A 24,235-nucleotide genomic window follows, 5' to 3' on the forward strand; every position below is an offset into this window, starting at 1 on the left:
GGATATTCCACTGTTAAGGAGATTTTTTTTAATGAAAGACGTGCGGACAGGTCCGCGCGTCGGGACGCAGCCGACGTGGCGCGGCGGCACAGGAAAAACACCTCCGTGTTGATAAACATTTGTTAAAATCCAGTTGGCTTTTGATGGCTTTCAGTGGAGTGAGTATATGAGAAATTGTTTAACAGCTGGAGATGTTCCAACTTGTCCTCAAGGCTTCCAACAGAGGTGTTTTTCCTGTGGCGGAGCGTCGCGGCGGCTGCGAGCTGACGCTGCAATCCGCCCGCACGTCTTTCATTAAAAAAATCTCCTTTAACAGTGGAATATCCGGATAAAATGCTGAAACCGACTTCTTCTGAAACTTCTCTGTTCTCTCACGACGTCCTGGATCAACAGAGCCTGAAATGTGGAGGTTTTAAGCTTGAAACAGGCTGATGACGCCGCCTGAGAGCGCTGCGCGACGTCTCGCACCATGAAAAGTCCTTAAGCGACAGAATCACCTCAAAATCTCTCATCAGCTGTTGAAATTTTCACTGAAGACCAGCTTAATTTTCGAACCGTGTCCACTTCGATGTGTCTCACAGGTTTAGAAAAAGTTTGATTCAACCAAGCGCAGTCTCTCAGCAACTTCTCAGACAAGGAATTCCGACGAGGGGCTGGACGACTCCTCCCACAAGGAGTGCTCACAGGCGAATTGACGTCACCGACAGGCTGTGGAAAAACTCACGCAATGCGCACGAGGGTTCAGCCTGTCTGACGTAAAAACATATGAATGAAATCCATATAGTTTTTGAAAAAAAAAAGGACCTATACTTTACGGACAGACCTCGTAGTTAGGGCTGGATCAGGTGACCCTGAACCATCCCTTAGTTATGCTGCTATAGACTTAGACTGCTGGGGGTTCCCATGATGCACTGAGTGTTTCTTCTATTTTTGCTCTGTATGCACACATCTGCATGTAATCATTAGTGATTCGATCTCTGCTCCCCTCCACAGCATGTCTTTTTCTGGTTCTCTCCCTCAGACCCCCAAACCAGTCCCAGCAGAAGACTGCCCCCTCCCTGAGCCTGGTTCTGCTGGAGGTTTCTTCCTGTTAAAAGGAGTTTTTCCTTCCCACTGTCCCCAAGTGCTTGCTCCCAGGGGGTCGTTTTGACCTTTGGGGTTTTTACGTAATTATTGTATGGCCTTGCCTTACAATATAAAGCGCCTTGGGGCAACTGTTTGTTGTGATTTGGCGCTATATAAATAAAATTGAATTGAATTGAATTGAAGTAGGCGTCTCAGAGTGTATGCAACTCCGTTTCATCCAGATGAAAAGACAAAATCACCACCTTATGCCCTCATCTCGTTATTAAGTCATGGTTTCTCATCGTTAAAAACTGCCATAATAGTCACACGATTTAGTACCTTGGATTTATTACTTACTCCCTCATAATTACGACTTGCAGCACGATCTCCTAATTATGACTTGAGTAAATATGTCTCATCTCAGTTATGACTTGGCATCTTGTAATTTGAATTGAGGAGCTTGTAATTATGACTTAGTAATTCTTAGTAATTATGACTTATGAATTCTGACCAAGCATGTCACAATTTGTTACAACTTCTCATGATTTACAGATAATGAATGCTTGAGTTTGCCTTGTTGCATTGTACGTTCATTCCATTTAAAGAATGAAAAAAACTGCAAAAATAGATCCTTGTCATTTGATGTTTTATGAAAGTATAAACAAGAGAAAAGGGATTTACTTACATTTTGGTGTTCATCACTGGTGCTTTGACATCAGCAGTCCAACACAAACTTTAAATAGGAGTCCAAAATTGTTCTCAGTCAACTTGGAAAAATATTGTTCAAAAATAATTCTGACAGTGTAGTCCGTGATGACATGTACTGACTTTGTGTACGTCCCAAAACAAACAAACAAACAAACAAACAAACAAACAAACAAACAAACAAACAAACAAACAAACAAACAAACAACAACAAAAAAAGACTTCACGTGCTTCCTCAGTCCAACGAAAAATAACATCAGAAATGTGCCCAGCTTTTCATTCTACAGTCATCCTCTTCATGCTTCCAGACTGCTTACAATGTAGTGGATTTGTTGTGTGTGTGTGTGTGTGTGTGTGTGTGTGTGTTAGAAGAATTATCAACATCAATTAGCTCCTTCAAATCGCCGTCAGTCAGCAAAACAAACTCCACCATGTTTAGCTAAACACTATCTCTGGTAGTGTGAGCGCACGCGGTGGTCGGGGCGTGCAATAGCACATTACATATCGCACCAAAATTGCACGCTAAAAAAGAACTATTGCACAGTAAATGAAACACAATACAAATGGTATGAATAATCCATGTCACGTGACACACAAGCCACCAATCAAATGACAAGGATCCACTCAGCCATTACATAATAACTAATAATTGTGTCCAATTTCACTATTACGACTCAGCAACTCGTACATATAACTAATGTCATTACTGTAACTTCACTCACTCATCTTCAACCGCTTATCCCGGTCCGTGTCACGGGGATTACAATAACTTAATTCTGATTCATAATCTTTGTCATATGACTTAGCACTTCATAATTATGATTTTTTTTTTTTGATGATGGTAACCTAGCATCGGTGAAACAGCAAGAAGGTTGTGGGTTCAAGTCCACTCATGCCATTTCCTGTCTGTGTACAGTTTGCAAGTTAATTATGATTTATTATCTCATAATCATGTTCAGGTGATTTAGTCCCTTTCTCCTAATAATTTGTAATCTCATTATGACTTAGCATTCTATAAATGACCTCATACATCATTATAATTACAAAAGCAACATATCCACACACCAGAGGAAGAGAGGGGGAAAAATCATGTTTACGATTTTTAGTTGTTGGGGACGGAACAATTACAGGATAATTGTTTAATGTAAAAATGTAAGTACAGTTGTGAAAATGTACAGTTTCACCTTCTGAAATGTGATGGACTGCAAAAACAATGCAAATACAACAGTATCTGAAAACGTTACTTTCTGTCTCTGCAAATTAAAAATGTTAATGATTGCACAAGATAAAACTTTGCAGAAATAACAGTGCAGATGGATTTAAAATTAAAGTACCACAGGCAGAAGCAGCGCATTGCTCAGGCAAAGATCAAACTGCGACAGATAGTGTGTTACTATAAAGGCGACCGTTACAGCCCCCTGCCAGAATCCACTGCCTCCGCTTCCAAACAGCCTCCTACACATCTCCATGCACAAAGAATTAGTCAGCATTCCCAAAGGAGCATGTCATGAACAACGCAATGTGAGAGCTGTGTACCTATGTTTCCGAGTGGTACACCTCCTCAGTAGCTTCTGTTTATTACTATGAACTTTACTAAAAAAAAAAAAACAAAAACAAAAAACAACACACAAACAAAAAAACACCAAGGGGACATAGACAAATGGTCACGTGTTACATGGTGAAGAAAAAGAGGGAGAAAAATGTTTGACTCTTAGTATTTCAATGGAAATAATAAAGGTGCGCTGACACTTGCACGACTTTGATGCACACACTTGCACACATGTCGTGCAGGAGAGTAAACTTGTCTTTAGCAGGTGTAGACTGAACGTGAGAGGGGCACCGGCGTGTGCAATTGCACAAACAGAATTTTGAAATGTTCAAAAAAATCTTTCATGCATAAATGTCGTGCAACATGGCACTATCAGCTCACCAACACTACGTGCAGCTCGTCAAGTGTAGTAAAGAAGAAATGAACAGAGCGAGTAGTTGTGTCAGCGCACGGTATCAGAGCACAGCTCGTCTGAAGGATTATAATGAGATGTTAAATTGATCATAAACATACTTTTACAGCTGCACACAAGAAGGAAAGAATATGCAACTGTTTTACCAAGCCATGACAATGTAAACATGACAAATAATTACCTTTTTAGATGGCTTCAAATGCTTTCTCCAGCTAATTCAGTGCACACGAACGGCTGCTGCTGGAGCGGTCCTCTGTGATTCAGGAAGCGATTAGAGCCGTTTTCAGCAGCCAACTTGCAGAGAAAATGATTAATCCTCTACGAAATAATTATTATATATACGCAGCATCCAGTGCAGAGCGCATGGCAGCCGGTGGAACAAAGCACTGCGCCCAGCTGGGAACACAGTGGGTGGGATCATCACAACGACGTGCGTGCTTCAAAGTCGTGCAAGTGTCAGGGCACCTTAAGATTTGTTTTTCCTGTAATTTACCCATGGTAAATGGTACACAATCTGGAATGTGATTTATTTGTTAAATGGATTGTGACAGGGAGCTCAAATGTCTAATCTTAAACCTGATTCTAGGTTTTTCCCCCTCCCACTCAAATATTCTTGTGTAGTGCTTTTTCTCCAATACAGGTTTCATATCTCCTACATAAAGCTGTACAGCCTTTCAAATTTCACAAAACAAACAAAATTTAGTTTCTACCGAAATCCAACCATTATAACGTAGGTTTATTTTGTAATGTGTTGCAAAATTACAACTTATTCTAATGAAGAGAACATGGGGGGAATTCCTTAATGAATGAGGTTTTGAAATTACCTTTGACCTCGCTTGATGCATGTTCCCTGGGCGTGCATGCTAACATCTGTAAGATGTCTTGTAAATCACTGCACAGGTGTTATGTGGTTTCAAAAACAGTGCTTTTAGATGTAAAAGTGCTTATTTATCACTAACTTTTACAAAATATATGTGAAACATATTAGATTTACACAAAAACAAGCTGTTTTGGAGCATTTTCCGCCATCTTTATTTTGTTTGCAGGAACAGCCAGCTGGCATCACTCTGCTTTTCTCTGAATGGCTGTCACTGTGTGTGTCCCAACATCCTTTGCGCAAGTCGGGGGAAGCCCCACGTGATCTATGACATCACTATGGTCACTACAGAATGTAGTTCATGGCTATCTATTTGAATGAATTTTTTCCCCTCAGGGGAATGAATTTTTTTGTCTCCCACCAGACAACCCAAATTTTGATCATGTTGGCAATATCATATTATGAATCCTCTATTTAAAGGCTAAAGAATAAAATTATAGTTGTGGCAAAGAAAATTCTTTTTATGATGCAAAGCTTTAAAAAACCCAATGGCGTTACATCTTTAATTGAAAATTTAGCACAAGCTGGGGATTCACTCACTCATCTTCAAGCGTTTCCTCCAATCAATGTTTAAAAATTTGGTGGAGAGGTTGGTCATGTTCCATAGATAAATGGTAAATGGACTGCATTTATATAGTGCTTTTCCATCTGCATCAGACGCTCAAAGCGCTTTACAATTATGCCTCACATTCACCCCGATGTCAGGGTGCTGCCATACAAGGCGCTCACTACAGATAAAATATAGATAACATTTGCAGTGGAAAAAAAGAAGAAGAAATAGAAAAAAAGCCAGGAATCAACAAAAAAGCATGTGCCAGTTTAGATATTTACAATGTCAGGAACAAAAAGAGAAAGTCAAACCAAGTGTTGTTTAGTCTCCATACTGAAAACCTGCTTTGCTCATGGGCTAAAATGCTTTTTTTTTTATAATGTTTTGTCACGTATTTGTGTATTACTGCATGTAACAATGCCTCATGCAAAAAAAAAAAAATAAAAAAAAAATAACAGCACAGTTGCTACTAGAACTCTCATTTTCCCGGCTGCTGACATTTACAATCAGCAGAACGGAGGCAACTGAGCTTCATCGAGGAAGACAAACATCGAGTTCACAGTTCGAAAAAAGGCTGCAATTTGGTGACTCACACACTTGATGTCGATGTCCTTCATTTAGCTATGTGAAATCAGCTGGGCCATGGCAACAAGTGCTTGAGTCACCAGCATGAGGCCAGTAACCTTTTGACGGACGTGTCTGCTTATTTCGATAAGAGGCTCTCAAGAGAAAAAGGAAAAAAAAAAAAAATCATGCGGCTTGCAGCAAAGTGATAGTTTGGAAATTAATACAGAAATGTGGCTTTAGATTCTTATCTATCTATCTATCTATCTATCTATCTATCTATCTATCTATCTATCTATCTATCTATCTATCTATCTATCTATCTATCTATCTATCTATCTATCTATCTATCTATCTATCTATCTATCTATCTATCTATCTATCTATCTATCTATCTATCTATCTATCTATCTATCTATCTATCTATCTATCTATCTATCTATCTATCTATCTATCTATCTATCTATCTATCTATCTATCTATCTATCTATCTATCTATCTATCTATCTATCTATCTATCTATCTATCTATCTATCTATCTATCTATCTATCTATCTATCTATCTATCTATCTATCTATCTATCTATCTATCTATCTATCTATCTATCTATCTATCTATCTATCTATCTATCTATCTATCTATCTATCTATCTATCTATCTATCTATCTATCTATCTATCTATCTATCTATCTATCTATCTATAATATGAGAGTTATATTTGTATAACAGCTAAGATGACTTATTCCATCAGTCTTCACTGCACACAGATTGATTCTGCATCAGTCAGAAGGTTTTATGTTCTAAAGTCACACACTAAAAATAAAGCAGTACACATGTGTGATGTTGTTGCAGTGGCAAACGGGTGATAAAAGGAATAGACAAGAGCTCTAAACAGAAAGAGAAAAGAGTGAGTCACAGAGAGTGCTTGTGTTAAAAACGCATTATCGCATCTGCATTTCATCACCCGCCGCCTCCACGTCAGGTGGCTTAATGCTCCCGGTGGCAGCGCCCACCAGACAAGTGGAAGAACAGGCGTCTGGAGGTTTACAACGTCTGCATCTTCTCTTAAATCATGGTTTTACATGTAAGAAAAAAAATGAAAGAGTTGACAAACCTTGTGGTCGACTCGCCGTGTTCCTTCCTGGAGGTTACAGGTGAAAACAGGGAAAAAAAAGCGGATGCATTAAAAGTCATTCTTTCACATTTCTTCCATGGTTGATGTTGCTTTACACATGACATTGGCAGAATAATGGAACTTTGGAATGAAGTGCTTTCATTGACCCTGTGCAGCTCCTCCAGCTGAGTAACTCATTTCATTAATGTGAATTATTCCAATCAGTAAAATAACAAAACATGCACACGGCAAGTTTGATGCATCACTAAGATGATTTCATGACAGCGATATCTGCAGAGGAACTAAAGTGAAATGCTGATGTGATATTGATGATCAGTAACCTTTCAGTTTGAAGTGATTTCTGCCAGGTAGTTGGCAGATAACTAAAAATATAAAGTGCACATTTTCCCATTTAATTGAATGGGAACATGTGTCCGAACATCAAAGTTTGCATGTGTTTACCTTATAGGACACTAATTTTTAAAACAACATTAGCCACCAGTAAACTAAAAATGGCTGCCATTTTTCAAGATGGCCACCATTTGCGACACAGTGTTCACTATATATTTTTGATTGAATAGGCGAATTTGTATGACATTGGCATATATATATATATTAGTATACAGTACACATTTCAGTTCGTCTCTGTTTTAAGAGAATACCTTCTTTTGATTTGTTCTTGTTCTTTTAAACAATTTTTTTTTTGTAGTGTACAGTAGCTCTGTGGGACCACAGTATGTGAGTGACTGCTGAAACAAAACCCCTAAACTCAATGCATATCAGTTAAAGCTGTACAGCCTTTGGGTTGTTTAAGATTTAAGCCATGAAAATAATTTTCTTTGGCGTCATATAATTTTATTCCTTAGCATTTGAATTTACATGATACTGCCAATATAATCAAAATTCGCAATGCCTGGAAACAAGAGTTTCGACCCCTGATGGGTAGAAATTCAAGAGCTCAGATGCCATGACCTACATTTGGTAGTGATGTCATAGATCATTTGGAGGCTTACTCTGAGCTGTGCAAAGATGCTGGGAAGGAGATAGCGACTGCCAGTTGGAGTAAAGAAAGGCAGTGTGACGTTAGCTAATTACTCGCTCAAACAAAATAAATCAAGATGGCAGAAAACACTCTGAAATAGCTTATTTCTGTATAAATCTAATATGTTTGTCATAGATTTTGTAAATGTTAGTGAGGACTAAACATTTCTCAATCTAAAACACTGTTTTTGAAACCAGATAATGCCTCTGAAGTAATTGGCAAGACATCTTTCAGATGTTAGCGTAAAGGCCTGGGAATGCGCATAAAGAAAGTTGATCTGGTCACAGGTCAACTCAAAACCTCATGCATGCGCACACGCACGTCCTCTTGCGGTTCATCTGCATGACGGCTTTAGAAGGAAAAGACAATATTCGCCATTGAATTCAACCCCAGATAAATATGTTCTCTTCATTAAAATGAGCTACAATTTTGCAACATGTTACAAAAATAAACCTACACTATAACACTTCGATTTCGGTAGAATCTAAATTTGGACAGTTTTGTGAAATTTGAAAGGCCGTACAGCTTTAACTACAGTTGTGACCTGCTTTTTATATTTATCACTATTTTTAAATAAAATGTGCAAAGCGTGCTATAAGTATGTATATATTCATGATGAAAAATGACTATTGCAATCTACACAGTAAATTACACACATAGCCATCAAAATCTTAAAATTTGCTACATATTATCATGTTTTCTGAAAATTAACACCCAGAACTGGTGTCCACCTTGGATTTTTACTTGGCAGATGCTCTTTTATGAATAAATACTACACGTTGGGTATAAGTACCAATTTTGCTGATTGTATAATTTGAACCATCCTTCTCATCAACCCCATTATTTAGTTTTTACCGGCCCTATTTTGACAATGTGTCATGCACAGTCTAGTGTAGCACTGTAGTATTCTACAGTGCACATAGAGTGTGTCCAACTCCACTTTAACACTTGCACAGTGTGTATTCTGACTACAATTCTGCACATAAAGTAACACTCCTGCTGCAACACTAATGCCACATTCTTAATGTTCAGTGATTATTTTGTCTGTCTATAAGCACATCACCATAGAAGCTAGCTAACAGTAAAAATGAAAAATAAATTAATACAAAAATTCTGCTTGAAAAAGCCTTCAAGGCCTCAGATGATTCACTTGTTTTTTAATTGTTTGCTGTGCACAGGGTCAATAAATGCAGGTAATTTCAGACTCAAGAAACACAATCCAACATTCAATAATGAGCATTCCAGGAGAGACTGACCTCAACAATTCCCCCCCTCAAAAAGACATGCACGTTAAAGCCACACCCCCCATGCAAATTAAAGAAGCACGTGCAGCAGTAGACACTATGATGGAGCCACAAAAGCACCAGCAAACATTCAGCAAACATTTGTTCACACTTTTAGGACAGTTTTTGCATTTTTGCTTTGTATATTTTGACCATCACAGCCATCAACATGTTTGATTGTGGCACTGTTTTTTTTTCCCAGCTCCTCAGTGATTTAAAATGGCCAATCACAGGTCCAGTCACTGAACTCTACACTACACTACAAGTTCAGTGCCTCCGGTCTACTTGGAGGCGCTGCTCTCCACAAAGGCATTACAAGTTGATTGCTGATGAGGTGCTCTTTCTCTAGTACCTCAGTGGAGAGCAGCGCCTCCAAATGGACCAGAGGCAAAAATACCTGCACAATAATAATAATAATAATAAAGGGTTTTTTTTCTATTTAGATAAAAATGCACCTTTCTGTGGGGATCCTCTTGATGCTACCAGATTCAAGTTAAGCACAATATTTTGTGTTTATTCCTATGAATGTCCGCGTACGTGTGCAATGCGTATTGCACTTATTCTGAAACTTGGCATTAGCTTGTTTGTTTTGTTGAAGGTCAGAGTTAGTTTTAGGTTTAGAGTAACAAGAACAATATGTATATTGATTTACTGCATTTTTTCTCTTAAAAGATCAGCCATCATATTGGCTGTGATGTCATCACCACTTCCCCCTGAGGAATACACAGGATACTGTATTTTCTAGACTATCAGTCATGCAATTTTTTTTTTTACTTGTTTTGCTGGTCCTGCAACTACAAATTGACTTATGCCAAAAATACAGTGCATTATCATCTACCAAGTCGACTTGGCACTCGACTTGTTTGCAGCTGCAATCGAGGAGGATGGCTGGACTAAGGTAAGACTAACTGCATAATCAGTCATCTTAAAAAGTCTACTTAAATTTAGTGATGTAAATGTGCATGTGTAGCTACACATGTAAGTGGACCCTGCAGCCTAATAACATTTTCATCTGTTTACTGGTAACAAGAAATATTTTACTCTGAGCTCTTTTTGCCTCATATATTAACATTAATTACCCTTTTAGCTTCTGCTTGCTAATGTTATAAATAAATAATGTGAGGGAAAACATAACCCCCAAACCACTTAAAACAACAGAATTCTCCTTTATCAACGGTGTTGCTACGTCTCCATACCCAGGTAATTGCTAAGTAGATATACATAAGTAGACATAGATATTAGATATATTAGACAATTAGTAGATATATATAAGTAGACATGAATTTATCTTGTTGCATGAGGCAGTTTCAAAACTAAATATGCATTACAGAGCAATGCAACTTATGTTTTATTCCTCTTCATGATGTATTAATTGACAGATGTGACGAATATTGCGATGAGACATATAGTCTGGAAAATACAGTGTTTACAAATGTGGCTGACAAATACATATGAATACATATGTATTTTTGTGCATTCATTTTTTTGTATGTTTTCCATGTGAATATTCTGTATTATGTAGTTGGTTGAATGGCTTTTATTTATTTAAGTCAGGAAATCGCACACAAAAAGTGCTAATTAGTGCCGATATAAATATAATTACTTTCAAATGAAAGGGGACATGCACAAGTCAATTAGTTATCTGCTTTCAATTCTAACATGCTGTGACAGTACAGCTAACATATCCTAGATATAAATATATACGGACCTACAGGTCATCTGTCACACTATACACCCAAGTCTCATGAACCAAAAAGGGCTAATCCAATTATAATCCAATACAAATTATATTGAGGTGCTGCCAATTCAAAAATGCTGGTTTTGTGCACCGATGCCACAATCATCTCCATAAATAAATTCAGTGGAGGGCAGGAAACATTAAAAACCCCCTGCTTTATTCAGTCAGAGTGACGGCAGTGAAAGCTGGTGGTTCACTGAGCTCTCGAGCGGCTCTGGTCACATGGAGAGTCTGACTCAGTGCGAGCACTTTGGAGTTATTATACATTCATTTACTTAATAGCAGCAAACTGTGGAGGCCATTTGGTGATGCTTTCAATTCAGTGTTTTAACTGTAAAAGCACATTGCAACTAACGGAGCCTGGAAAATATAGATTATTTTGCTCTTTAAAATAAGTCATAAAAAAATACAACAAACAATAAATTTCATTAAATAAAAACAGAAAATGTAAAAGAAATCAACAGAGCAGGAGAAACTGGAAAGTAAATCTGGATAATTAAAGAAAATACACATGATGTCAGTTCTACATCGTTAAAGTAGAAGTAAAGAACGGAGCAGAGACGAAGGCCCTGTCCACACGTACACGGCTATTTTGGAAAACATAGCTTTTTCGACATGTTTTGGCTTTTTGTCCACATGTAAACTGTGTTTTAGGTCACTGAAATTAGAGTTTTTGCAAGATTACGTCCAGGGTGAAGATTTTCGGAAACTATCTCAATATTTACATGAAGACTATGTCTTTTTTCCAGTCTTTTGATTGGCCACTGGGGCTGTACGGTTAGATTTAAATCACCATGTGTTGCTTTGGCATCCTTTTGACAACATATTTTATGTTTTCATGTGTGCAGATTTTTTTTCTTAAACAGTGGACGATATTAAAAAAAAGGTGGAAAATGCCCGTTTTCAAATATATACATGGACGTGTGGACTCGGCCTCACGCATACAGCAGCTGCTGCAGTTGTACCTACTTTGTAGGGCTGCAGGTGTGCAACGCCTTCAAGTGAGGCTTCCAGGTAGCAATGGAAACCGAGTTCTCATCAGCCGCATAACTACGCCAAACACACTGCATGCAGAATAACAAATCCAGAGAGAAGTAAAAAACAAAAATGAACAAAAAAACAGAATAAACAAAACAAAAAGGAATCCAAATAATAGGTAAACAGGGGAAAATGATAAAAGAACAAGGCAAAGGAGGGAGGAAGAGGATGAAGAGGGAAAACAAAAAAGAAAAAAACAAAAAGCTGATTAGTGAAAACCAAAAACCAAAGAGGTGCCACACGTCTGTGGCTGGGCGGCGATCAGGCATGGATACATGCCTGAGGGAAGGCAGCAGGCTCTCATAGTGCTGCCACGTGGCGTCCAGGTGGGGCCTGGTGCTGTCGGTGGAGTAATAACGCCACGCGGCCTGGTGCAGCATGGGAGTGGATGGGATGGAGACGAGGAGGCAGAGGCGAACAGAAGTCAAGAAAGGGGGAGATGGGAAAGAAAAAGTGAAAGACAAAAAAAAGAGGTGAGGCTCGTAAGGAGGAAGGGTGAAAGAGTAGAGTAAGGAAAGGAAGCAAGGCAGCATATGGAGGGTGACAACGTGGTTTGTTCGTAAATGTTCCCTTGTTTGCTACATGGAAAACACCTAATTCATGAAACTGATCAATGATTGGTGCAAATCTTCAATCAGGATTGCACTTAGATAAATTGTACGAACTTCTCAAAGCAACTAAGTTCTGTTACAAGCTACAAGGAACTCATGGCAACCTACGGTTCAGGCCAAGCTGATTTATGGTACATCGTTCACTCACTCATCTTCAACCACTTACTCCGATTAAGAGTCACAGGGGGCTGGAGCCCATCCCGGCAGTCATAGGGCGTGAGGTGGGGTACACCCTGGAGAGGACGCCAGTCTGTTGCAGGGCCACATATAGACAAACAAACACACACCTACGGACAATTTTAAGTTTCCAGTTCACCTAACCTGCATGTCTTTGGATGTGGGAGGAAGCCGGAGCACCTGGAGGAAACCCACTCAAACACGGGGAGAACACACAAACTACACACAGACAGGCCACAGGTGGGAATCAATCCCATGACCTTCTCGCTGTGAGGTAACAGTGCTAACCACTAAGCCATAGTGCTGCCAATTTGCAGTATATCCAATACAAAAAAAATGTTTGTTTGAACCCAAATAGCTTTTTCGGACTCTTATGGAGAAGAAGAAGTAAATCCTAGACAGGCCCTGAGACCCAGTGAGCCGGTGCTTATCTCCAGATACCACAGCATGAAGCAAGTAAGAGTGTATGGGTCCTTCTGGATGGGACGCCAGTGCAGTGTAGATTACCTCCCCAATCAAGATTGGTATCTATTTACAGCTGGCTGGACTGATTGAGCAAAACTTGGACTGAACCTACATATTGGGAGCCTAATCCTTTATCTCAATGAGCTACCTGCTCTGGTAATACCTCTGGTGGAGAGGCAATGAAAATAAAGCATGCACTGGGTAAAACCAGTGTAAAACTGTGTGCTAAATTTCAATGAGATCTGACAAACAGGAGCAAAGTGGGACTGTGCAAACCAACATGCCCAATCAGGAAAACTCAATAACCCAATAACTTTTAGTTATTTTTCCAAACTTGATGGAATTGAACGATGTAGTGACCCAATGTGTAGAGAACAACTGCGACCGATCAGAGTCAAATCTATCAAAGGACCTTCTTGAATTAGCTCTGTAACTTTACAGTTCTACTAGGTTCTACGGTTATCTTAAAGAACATGCAGAACTAATATGATAGCATCATGGTGAAGACTTATTCAAAGGAACACAATCCTGACCATGGTTAGCAGCTGTCTTTTTCAATGCCTTTTCCTAAAACGCAACGTGTGGAGAACCAGATCAAAAAGGGTATGAAAAGATCTCTGGCGCGGACCTTCTCTAGCAAGCTCGCCTGCTGCTCCAACCCTGCTTTGTGTTTTACATGCAGATAAGGACAAAATTATCAACCCCAGCAACACCCCCACCCCCACTGAAATGTAATATTTTCTTCAAAATTTTCCCAAGTGATTTTCTAAAATAGAGCAAGGAATTTATAACACAGCATTTGTAAACATCCCAGTTTTAAGACGCTTACATGATTTTACTTTGCACATGGAAACAAAATAATTTCACAAAACCAAAAACTATCAGGGTTAAAAATTATTAGACCCCTTCAGAACTGACCTTTTTTTTTTTGAACCATAGCACAAATTTCTGTTATGCAATGTTGTGCTTTAATTTTGTAATACCCAAAGATGATAAAATCAAGTTAAAACTGAGGATTATACAGTATAAAAACTTTAGCTGTCACTTGAGAAAGCATCAAAAGAAATCAGCTTGGACTTGAGAAAAAATAATTGTTGATGCTCACAAAGCAGCATTTCCAAGTGTCAAAAACTGGAGTGAGAAGTATTATCAAGAAATCCAAAGACTCTGGAAAGAAAGCCAGTAAGAGAAGTGTCCAAAGACCCAAGAAAAAAAAAAAAAAACACCAAGAGACAAGTGAATGACTTGGCCAAGTCAGGAATTGTAGTCTGAAAGGAGACAATTACTAGAGCCTTGGACAGGAACAGACTGTGAAGCTGCAGACCAAGAGAAACTCTATTTCTGCAGAAGAGACACCTTCAAGCCTGACTGTAGTGTGTCAAGGACAACCTGGAGAAAGATTACGGATATTGGAAGTATGTCCTTTGGTCAGATGAGACAAAGCTAGAGCTCTTTGGTCATATAGACGTTACTTATGCTTGGAGAAAGAAGGGAGGCGTGTATAACCCAAAGCACAGTCCCCACAGTGAAACACGGCAGTGGGAGTATTATGCTGTGGAAATGCTTCAGTGCAACTGGGAATCTCCTCAAGGCGGAAGGAATCATGAATAAAGAAGGATATGTGAAAACTTTGAAAGAAAACCTCAAACAGCCAGCAGCGAAATTGGGTCTGGGTCATTGTTTTGTATTCCAACATGACAACAACCCAAGCATATGTCAAACCTGTTGAAGAGCTGCCTCCAGAAGACCAAAGAGAATGTTATTGACTGGCCTGCACAAAACACTGACTTGAATCCCAACCTGTGGGGTGAACTGAAGACCAAGGTTCATGTCAGAAGACCATCAAATCTGGAGGAGCTTGAGAGATACACCAAGGAAGAATGGGCTGGGATTCCTCAGGAGACATGTCTGGGACCTGATGAAAACTACAAGAAATGACTGCAGGCTGCTATCCAGCAAAAATGTTACACAATGGACTATTTGGGGCGGGGGAGGGGTAGCTAATAATTTTGATGCTAGCCCGCTGTTTTTTGTGAAATAATTTTGTTTCTGTGTGCAAAGTAAAATAATGTAAGCATCCAAAATAAAAGTAGGATGTTTAGAAATGCTGTGTTATAAATTCTTTGCTCTGCAAAATTCTTTTGCCTCTACTGGTGGTTGGCTCTCACTGCGGTATTGTATCACTTCCTGTTCCGGAGCACAGCGGTGTTTTTCTGTATCTGTTAGCTGTTTAATCTGCGCAGTTAGATTGATCTAGTTATCTAGATTACGATTTGTTTCCCAGTGTAATCTTTACGTGCCTTAACTAAAGCACTCCTTCTGCTGAATCACCTCTAAATTATTTACACATTATTCACTTTGCGTGTTTTTAGGAATCCGCTAGCTTAGCATAACTACTAGCTCTTAGCCGATTTAGCATGGCGGCTTCTCCTGTCTCTCCCGCACTTTTCTGCTCTGGGTGTGAAATGTTTAGTTATTCCTCGGCCTCCTTTAGCAGTAACGATACTTGTAATAAGTGTAGCTTATTCGTAGCTTTGGAGGCCAGGCTGGGCGAATTGGAGACTCGGCTCCGCACCGTGGAAAATTCTACAGCTAGCCAGGCCCCTGTAGTCGGTGCGGACCAAGGTAGCTTAGCCGCCATTAGTTACCCCCTGGCAGATCCCGAGCAGCCGGGAAAGCAGGCCGACTGGGTGACTGTGAGGAGGAAGCGTAGCCCTAAACAGAAGCCCCGTGTACACCGCCAACCCGTTCACATCACTAACCGTTTTTCCCCACTCGACGACACACCCGCCGAGGATCAAACTCTGGTTATTGGCGACCCTGTTTTGCGAAATGTGAAGTTAGCGACACCAGCAACCATAGTCAATTGTCTTCCGGGGGCCAGAGCAGGCGACATTGAAGGAAATTTGAAACTGCTGGCTAAGGCTAAGCGTAAATTTGGTAAGATTGTAATTCACGTCGGCAGTAATGACACCCGGTTACGCCAATCGGAGGTCACTAAAATTAACATTAAATCGGTGTGTAACTTTGCAAAAAACAATGTCGGACTCTGTAGTTTTCTCTGGGCCCCTCCCCAATCAGACCGGGAGTGACATGTTTAGCCGCATGTTCTCCTTGAATTGCTGGCTGTCTGAGTGGTGTCCAAAAAATGAGGTGGGCTTCATAGATAATTGGCAAAGCTTCTGGGGAAAACCTGGTCTTGTTAGGAGAGACGGCATCCATCCCACTTTGGATGGAGCAGCTCTCATTTCTAGAAATCTGGCCAATTTTCTTAAATCCTCCAAACCGTGACTATCCAGGGTTGGGACCAGGAAGCAGAGTTGTAGTCTTACACACCTCTCTGCAGCTTCTCTCCCCCTGCCATCCCCTCATTACCCCATCCCCGTAGAGACGGTGCCTGCTCCCAGACTACCAATAACCAGCAAAAATCTATTTAAGCATAAAAATTCAAAAAGAAAAAATAATATAGCACCTTCAACTGCACCACAGACTAAAACAGTTAAATGTGGTCTATTAAACATTAGGTCTCTCTCTTCTAAGTCCCTGTTGGTAAATGATATAATAATTGATCAACATATTGATTTATTCTGCCTTACAGAAACCTGGTTACAGCAGGATGAATATGTTAGTTTAAATGAGTCAACACCCCCGAGTCACACTAACTGTCAGAATGCTCGTAGCATGGGCCGGGGCGGAGGATTAGCAGCAATCTTCCATTCCAGCTTATTAATTAATCAAAAACCCAGACAGAGCTTTAATTCATTTGAAAGCTTGACGCTTAGTCTTGTCCATCCAAATTGGAAGTCCCAAAAACCAGTTTTATTTGTTATTATCTATCATCCACCTGGTCGTTACTATGAGTTTCTCTGTGAATTTTCAGACCTTTTGTCTGACTTAGTGCTTAGCTCAGATAAGATAATTATAGTGGGCGATTTTAACATCCACACAGATGCTGAGAATGACAGCCTCAACACTGCATTTAATCTATTATTAGACTCTATTGGCTTTGCTCAAAAAGTAAATGAGTCCACCCACCACTTTAATCATATCTTAGATCTTGTTCTGACTTATGGTATGGAAATAGAAGACTTAACAGTATTCCCTGAAAACTCCCTTCTGTCTGATCATTTCTTAATAACATTTACATTTACTCTGATGGACTACCCAGCAGTGGGGAATAAGTTTCATTACACTAGAAGTCTTTCAGAAAGCGCTGTAACTAGGTTTAAGGATATAATTCCTTCTTTATGTTCTCTAATGCCATATACCAACACAGTGCAGAGTAGCTACCTAAACTCTGTAAGTGAGATAGAGTATCTCGTCAATAGTTTTACATCCTCATTGAAGACAACTTTGGATGCTGTAGCTCCTCTAAAAAAGAGAGCTTTAAATCAGAAGTGCCTGACTCCGTGGTATAACTCACAAACTCGTAGCTTAAAGCAGATAACCTGTAAGTTGGAGAGGAAATGGCGTCTCACTAATTTAGAAGATCTTCACTTAGCCTGGAAAAAGAGTCTGTTGCTCTATAAAAAAGCCCTCCGTAAAGCTAGGACATCTTTCTACTCATCACTAATTGAAGAAAATAAGAACAACCCCAGGTTTCTTTTCAGCACTGTAGCCAGGCTGACAAAGAGTCAGAGCTCTATTGAGCTGAGTATTCCATTAACTTTAACTAGTAATGACTTCATGACTTTCTTTGCTAACAAAATTTTAACTATTAGAGAAAAAATTACTCATAACCATCCCAAAGACGTATCGTTATCTTTGGCTGCTTTCAGTGATGCCGGTATTTGGTTAGACTCTTTCTCTCCGATTGTTCTGTCTGAGTTATTTTCATTAGTTACTTCATCCAAACCATCAACATGTTTATTAGACCCCATTCCTACCAGGCTGCTCAAGGAAGCCCTACCATTATTTAATGCTTCGATCTTAAATATGATCAATCTATCTTTGTTAGTTGGCTATGTACCACAGGCTTTTAAGGTGGCAGTAATTAAACCATTACTTAAAAAGCCATCACTTGACCCAGCTATCTTAGCTAATTATAGGCCAATCTCCAACCTTCCTTTGCTCTCAAAAATTCTTGAAAGGGTAGTTGTAAAACAGCTAACTGATCATCTGCAGAGGAATGGTCTATTTGAAGAGTTTCAGTCAGGTTTTACAATTCATCATAGTACAGAAACAGCATTAGTGAAGGTTACAAATGATCTTCTTATGGCCTCGGACAGTGGACTCATCTCTGTGCTTGTTCTGTTAGACCTCAGTGCTGCTTTTGATACTGTTGACCATAAAATTTTATTACAGAGATTAGAGCATGCCATAGGTATTAAAGGCACTGCGCTGCGGTGGTTTGAATCATATTTGTCTAATAGATTACAATTTGTTCATGTAAATGGGGAATCTTCTTCACAGACTAAAGTTAATTATGGAGTTCCACAAGGTTCTGTGCTAGGACCAATTTTATTCACTTTATACATGCTTCCCTTAGGCAGTATTATTAGACGGTATTGCTTAAATTTTCATTGTTACGCAGATGATACCCAGCTTTATCTATCCATGAAGCCAGAGGACACACACCAATTAGCTAAACTGCAGGATTGTCTTACAGACAAAGACATGGTTGACCTCTAATTTCCTGCTTTTAAACTCAGATAAAACTGAAGTTATTGTACTTGGCCCCACAAATCTTAGAAACATGGTGTCTAACCAGATCCTTACTCTGGATGGCATTACCCTGACCTCTAGTAATACTGTGAGAAATCTTGGAGTCATTTTTGATCAGGATATGTCATTCAAAGCGCATATTAAACAAATATGTAGGACACACATGGACGAGTCATCAAGAATAAGAGGATCTTAAAGTCAGCTTGTTATTGCTTTAGTTATTAATCCGTTCAGATATCGTCAGCATTCATGCAAGATGTCGGACTCGGGAGATTGGATGTTACGGGAACTACACAAAAGATGAGGAACCGTCAAGACAGAAAGCAAAACGAAATACAGACAAATTGAAGTTGTCGTTGAGATTCGTTCATATTTTTTGACAGTTTAAAAATTCTGACGAGGTGCCAGCTACAGGAACGAAGCTGGACGATGGTTAAACGATGTCAACGTAAGTCCAGATTTCTTGTTTTGTTTTGGCTTTGGTGCCCTTCGTTAGGGCCGTGTGACCGGGGCTTAACAAAAGCACTTTGTAAATTTGTTAAGAAAACTTTAAATTTCAGAGGGGGAGCTGATAATTTCGTCCTCATCTGTATGAACCACTCACACAGTGCTAACGCATGGACACATAAACAGAAGCGATGACAGAAAATAAGTAGGGCAGAGCGATAAGCTATAATTTAGATTCGAGTGGATAAGCATCAGCATCAGTGGGCCTCAGGACCTACTTCAAAATAGGACTTTAGATCACAAGACAAAACAACACATTCCAGAATACCACCCAGATGTGCACAGAGGACAAACAGCTGTGGCGTCAACAACTAATGGACGCCCATTAAAACCATCTAATATAACGTTCCAATTCCCTGATTTCCCATCATGTGGGAAACAGCACCTTGGACGTATGTGCAGATTAAGAACAAATCAGATTACGGTCAGTCTGGCTATATTAGTGATTAGCAGTCCATTTTAGAGCAGGAACATCAGGCGTGCAAGCGGCATTAATACAAAGTTTATTATTCGAGCGTGATGAAAACAGTCAATGTTCTATCACATGCCAAGTTCCAGTTGGTTGACGAGTAAACTGATGGATTTGTTTTACACTCCCAAGTTCTTAAAAAAAAAAAATCTTGTCAATGTTCATTGTGATGGGACACTTTTAATATGTATGCCCCCCCCCCCAACCCCATTCATGGTTTCATAATTTGATTTAAATCCTTAACAGAATCTTTTCTCATTCGTTGACAAGTGGTAGAAATTAACCATGAATTCAGTTTTTGCCTACAATAATATTTTGATTGTAACATCAATAGTTAAAATCTGCATGTGCACAAACACTTCAAAAAAGAGGTGCAGCGTGACAACAGAGGATGAAAAAAATGTTTTTTGGGGGAGAGCATGGGGAAAGAAATGTGGAAAATGGGAAGACTGGGCTTAAACTGGTATTTGTGGTTTTGAATAAAGCTGTGTGTGTGTGTGTGTGTGTGTGTGTGTGTGTGTGTGTGTGTGTGTGTGTGTGTGTGTGTGTGTGTGTGTGTGTGTGTGTGTGTGTGTGTGTGTGTGAGAGAGATAGAACAGTGCGACATCTGTCAGATCTTCAGAGTAAAAACAGAAACTGGAGAATTATGCAATTTTTGTAACATGCAGGCTTCCTATAGGAAAGCGCGGACTAGAGTCCCTTTAGTCAGAGTGTAGCGTCAACAGTGTTATTGTTAACCACATACAGCAACATATCCAGGTACAGGTACTACCAAAATAAATATAAAAATAGTTAAGCTATCAAATTTACATGAATTTACAACTTATGATGATTTATTTAATTAATTTAAAGTCTGATTTGTGCTTCTGCAGCTCTGTAACTCTGTGTCATGCAATGACGTGTGATACTTTTAAAGTTCTCTGTCACAGGATTATGCTTTATTATGGATTAATTTGACCCTCAACAAGCTTTTCTTTCTACAATCATCACCTCCAATTCAAAGGTAAGCTGTGCAATTTCCTCTTTTTCCAATTCTGTGTTGTAAATTTGCAGACTTCTTCATCAAACGTATGTGATCCTGAAATGTAATCAGCGTGCACACTGCAAAAACTATTAAAATATGAGAGGAAAGAGTGAAAGCAGAAAAGTGTCAAATCACAGGCTTTTGTTGTGTCTGATTTAACAGGTGCACGTCAGGCTGCGGGTCCGAGTCTGAGCACGGTTTGAAAAAAATAAACCATCAGGCTTGTGGGAAATAACTCCGGGCCCACATGCACATGGGTTTTTAAAGGAAATGCACTGCGATCGGACAGGACATTTTATCCGATGTGAGCGAAAAATCCGTTATACAAAATCCGCTGTTTATTTCATGTGAAACAATACAAAAACATTGGGACTTTTTTGTCCGCTTACTGTAAATATCCAGTTTATATGATGACGGTTTAGGTGAGTTTTACTGTACATGAGACTGAACACAATAAATTTACCTCAAACATTTGAGGATGAACTCAACTTCCATCCCACACAGCTAACTTTATTTTCCCAAATTTGTCACCTGTTCGGATCTGAAGGGTATCTGTACATCTTGAAGACCTTGTGTCTATTTGTGCATCCAAATGCACAGCAACCTGGCATTTTCAGCAAATAAATAAATAAAATAGCTGGATTTCCATGCAGACAGCTTAACAGCGAATGCTATATTGGCCCCAAGATGGCACCACAACCGTTTTTTTTTTTTCCCCAGCTCGTCATGTCGCTACTCTCTGAATAAAGGGACTGCAGGGCATACTTTACCCGAGCACCCTCTGGTGGCCATTTTTGGCCGCTGAAAACATCACCGAACTCAGTACAAATACATATAATTTGATCACTTTTCAAAGGGGTCAGACTCGTCAATAAAGTCAATTCATTTTACAGTGGTTCATTTCAGGTCATCTTATTGTATAAATCTCATTGTTCCAGGCAATGACAGCTATCAGCTGGCTGTTAAAAGCAAGTTAGAAACAAAACAAACCAGATGATTTCAATAGACAATCAATACAGCCCGTGCATGTTTTCAGTGGTGGGCAGTCGCAGAATTACAAATTCTTGCCTTCGGATTCACCATTTTGCAGAAGTGGCGTATACCCGCGCCCTTCTACTGGCCTGTAGAACAATGTTTGCAATACAAACAAACAAATACATTAAAAACAAACAAACAAAAAACACGAACACATCACACTGATCTGGAAGAAATTTGAAATACATTCATTTCGGTGATCAGTTGAATTTTGATTCCAACTGCAATTGTGGCTTCTAGTGAATAAAAATAATGTAATCAACATAAAGTCATTGTTTCACAACATTCCCATTAGCCGTTTGAAAAGAGAAATATAAGTAGGAACCTGCAGTGTGTGTTAATGCAGACTAACACTGCTAGGCTAGCAGGTGGTTGCTAGCTGCTGTGGACTTGACTGTGTTTGTTTTTTTCTGAGCATTTTATTACAAATATTTGAGATAATATGTTTAGCTGTGCAGTTATTGGAAGAAGACTAAAAAGTCAGTTCCCAGTATTTGCAGTTTATGAAATTTTTACTGCATTCATTTATATATTAGCACTGTTAGCATTAATTAGCAGGTATCAACAGCAGGTGATGTTAGCCACAATAGTTACTGAGGCAATACGCTGGTGATAGTTTTTTAATTGTAGCACCCAAGCCACCTTGTGCGAAAACAACAACCCAATCTGCAAAATGTGACTAAATACCCGAAGCAAGGTTAGCCTTAGCTTGCTCGGTAACTAAGAGATGAAAGGTGTGTTTGGTCGTCATTTGCCTATGCTCCACCTCTTTAACCATTTATTGATTGGCCAGGAGTTTATATCTATATCTATATCTATATCTATATATATATATATATATATATATATATATATATATATATATATATATATATATATATATATATATATATATATATATATATATATACACACACACACACACACACATATATTATATATATATGTGTGTGTGTGTGTGTTTTTAGTTCAATAGGTACGGTCGGACCTACGTCACTTCCGTGTAGTTACAGTCGCCATTTTGGGTCGCCGCTGAAAACAAACTGTATGCGCACTCACAACCATTGTTGATATAGTCGTCTTTACTGCTGTTTATTCGCAAAGGCCTGCCGATTTGGTCATGCCAAATGGCGTAGGTATGGTTGGACATCCGAGTCCCTGATGTGCACGTACATAGCAACACGCATAGCATCCAGCGAACATTCTCTGTGAAAACTGGTGTATATTAAGTAGAAAAAGCCACGGTATAATGCTGCGAGCGTGATGGACGTCAAGTAGGAAATGAACGTGACAGCGGTTTGTTTTCAGCGGCTTGCTGGTTACTATCTATGTGCACGCGCATCAGGGACCCAGATGCCCGACTGTACCAATTACTTGTAACACTGAAGCTTGATTTAAAGAAAATCCACTGTTAAAAATGCAACTTCCAAAAACAAATAAAATATGCAATTAACACAGAATCCTTCAAAATTCAATGAATAATTGTATTAAATATTCCTGAATTTAATTTTGGCCAAAATAATTGTGATTCTGATTTTTGCCGTAATCAAGCTGCAATATGAGTGAAAGTTACTGCACAAAAACAGTTGTGTATGTTGTGTGAGCGTCTATTTCACCTGGATCAGATAGGCAGCTGGGTTTCTCCTTTTCTCAAAGTGCTTCTGTCTGTGCTGCTCCTGGACCTTCAGAGCAAAGCCTGAGCCCAGAATACCCTGGTGGAACATTAATAGCAATAAATACTGGAGGAGAGTGGGATTATTTTATGCTTTAGACAAGTGGTTCCAGAATTTTATTTCACAAATGTCTGCAAGCTAAAAGCTAAATCAGCATTATCTTTAAACTGCCAAGGGCTTTTCTTTCTTTCTTTTTTTTTTTTTTTTAGAGCAAAAGCCTTGCTCAGTGCAGGAGAACCTGAAAGTAAGACCTGTTCAATAAGCAAAATAATCTGGTGATCCTGCAGCCCTATCTGAAGGATATATGGCACATGGTCGAATAGTTTTTGCACAAGTCAGTTTGGGGTGTGTCTCACCACACATTATTAATTATGCACCACAAACTGTGAGCGCAAATCAGGGCGTAGAGCACAAAGTTACTGGATAAAATCAACTCATTAGTCATGGGTGTGTTTTGGACAAAAAAACACACCCATAAGTGTCACCTGTCCTCCCCTTAAAGACACAATTGTGTTAAATGCTTGTAATATACTCCGAAGTGAGAGGTTTTCTGGCCAGGATACAAATTATTGCGCACAAAGTGCACATGTGCAGTAAGCAGGCAAGAGACATAAAGATAACAACAACAAAAACTCGTGCCAAAGTGCCGCAAAATGCTGGAAGTGTAGTGAT

The 24,235-nt window shown here is 39.3% G+C and overlaps 1 protein-coding gene across 4 annotated transcripts in view; it reads right to left on the bottom strand.

Moving 5' to 3' along the window:
- The window catches only part of LOC117526909 (potassium voltage-gated channel subfamily KQT member 5-like), a 313,438-nt gene that overhangs the window by 22,940 nt on the left and 266,263 nt on the right, over positions 1 to 24,235 (bottom strand). For all 4 annotated transcript variants that reach the window (XM_034189028.1, XM_034189027.1, XM_034189031.1 and 1 more), the window contains exons 8-10: positions 23,507 to 23,602; positions 11,870 to 11,964; positions 6,838 to 6,864 (exon numbers count right to left, since the gene is read on the bottom strand). In XM_034189028.1, the coding sequence (XP_034044919.1) occupies positions 6,838 to 6,864; positions 11,870 to 11,964; positions 23,507 to 23,602 (218 nt within the window). The remainder of the gene's footprint in view (positions 1 to 6,837; positions 6,865 to 11,869; positions 11,965 to 23,506; positions 23,603 to 24,235) is intronic.

The sequence above is a fragment of the Thalassophryne amazonica genome, chromosome 15 (assembly GCF_902500255.1).
Source record: "Thalassophryne amazonica chromosome 15, fThaAma1.1, whole genome shotgun sequence".
Lineage (NCBI taxonomy): Eukaryota > Metazoa > Chordata > Actinopteri > Batrachoidiformes > Batrachoididae > Thalassophryne > Thalassophryne amazonica.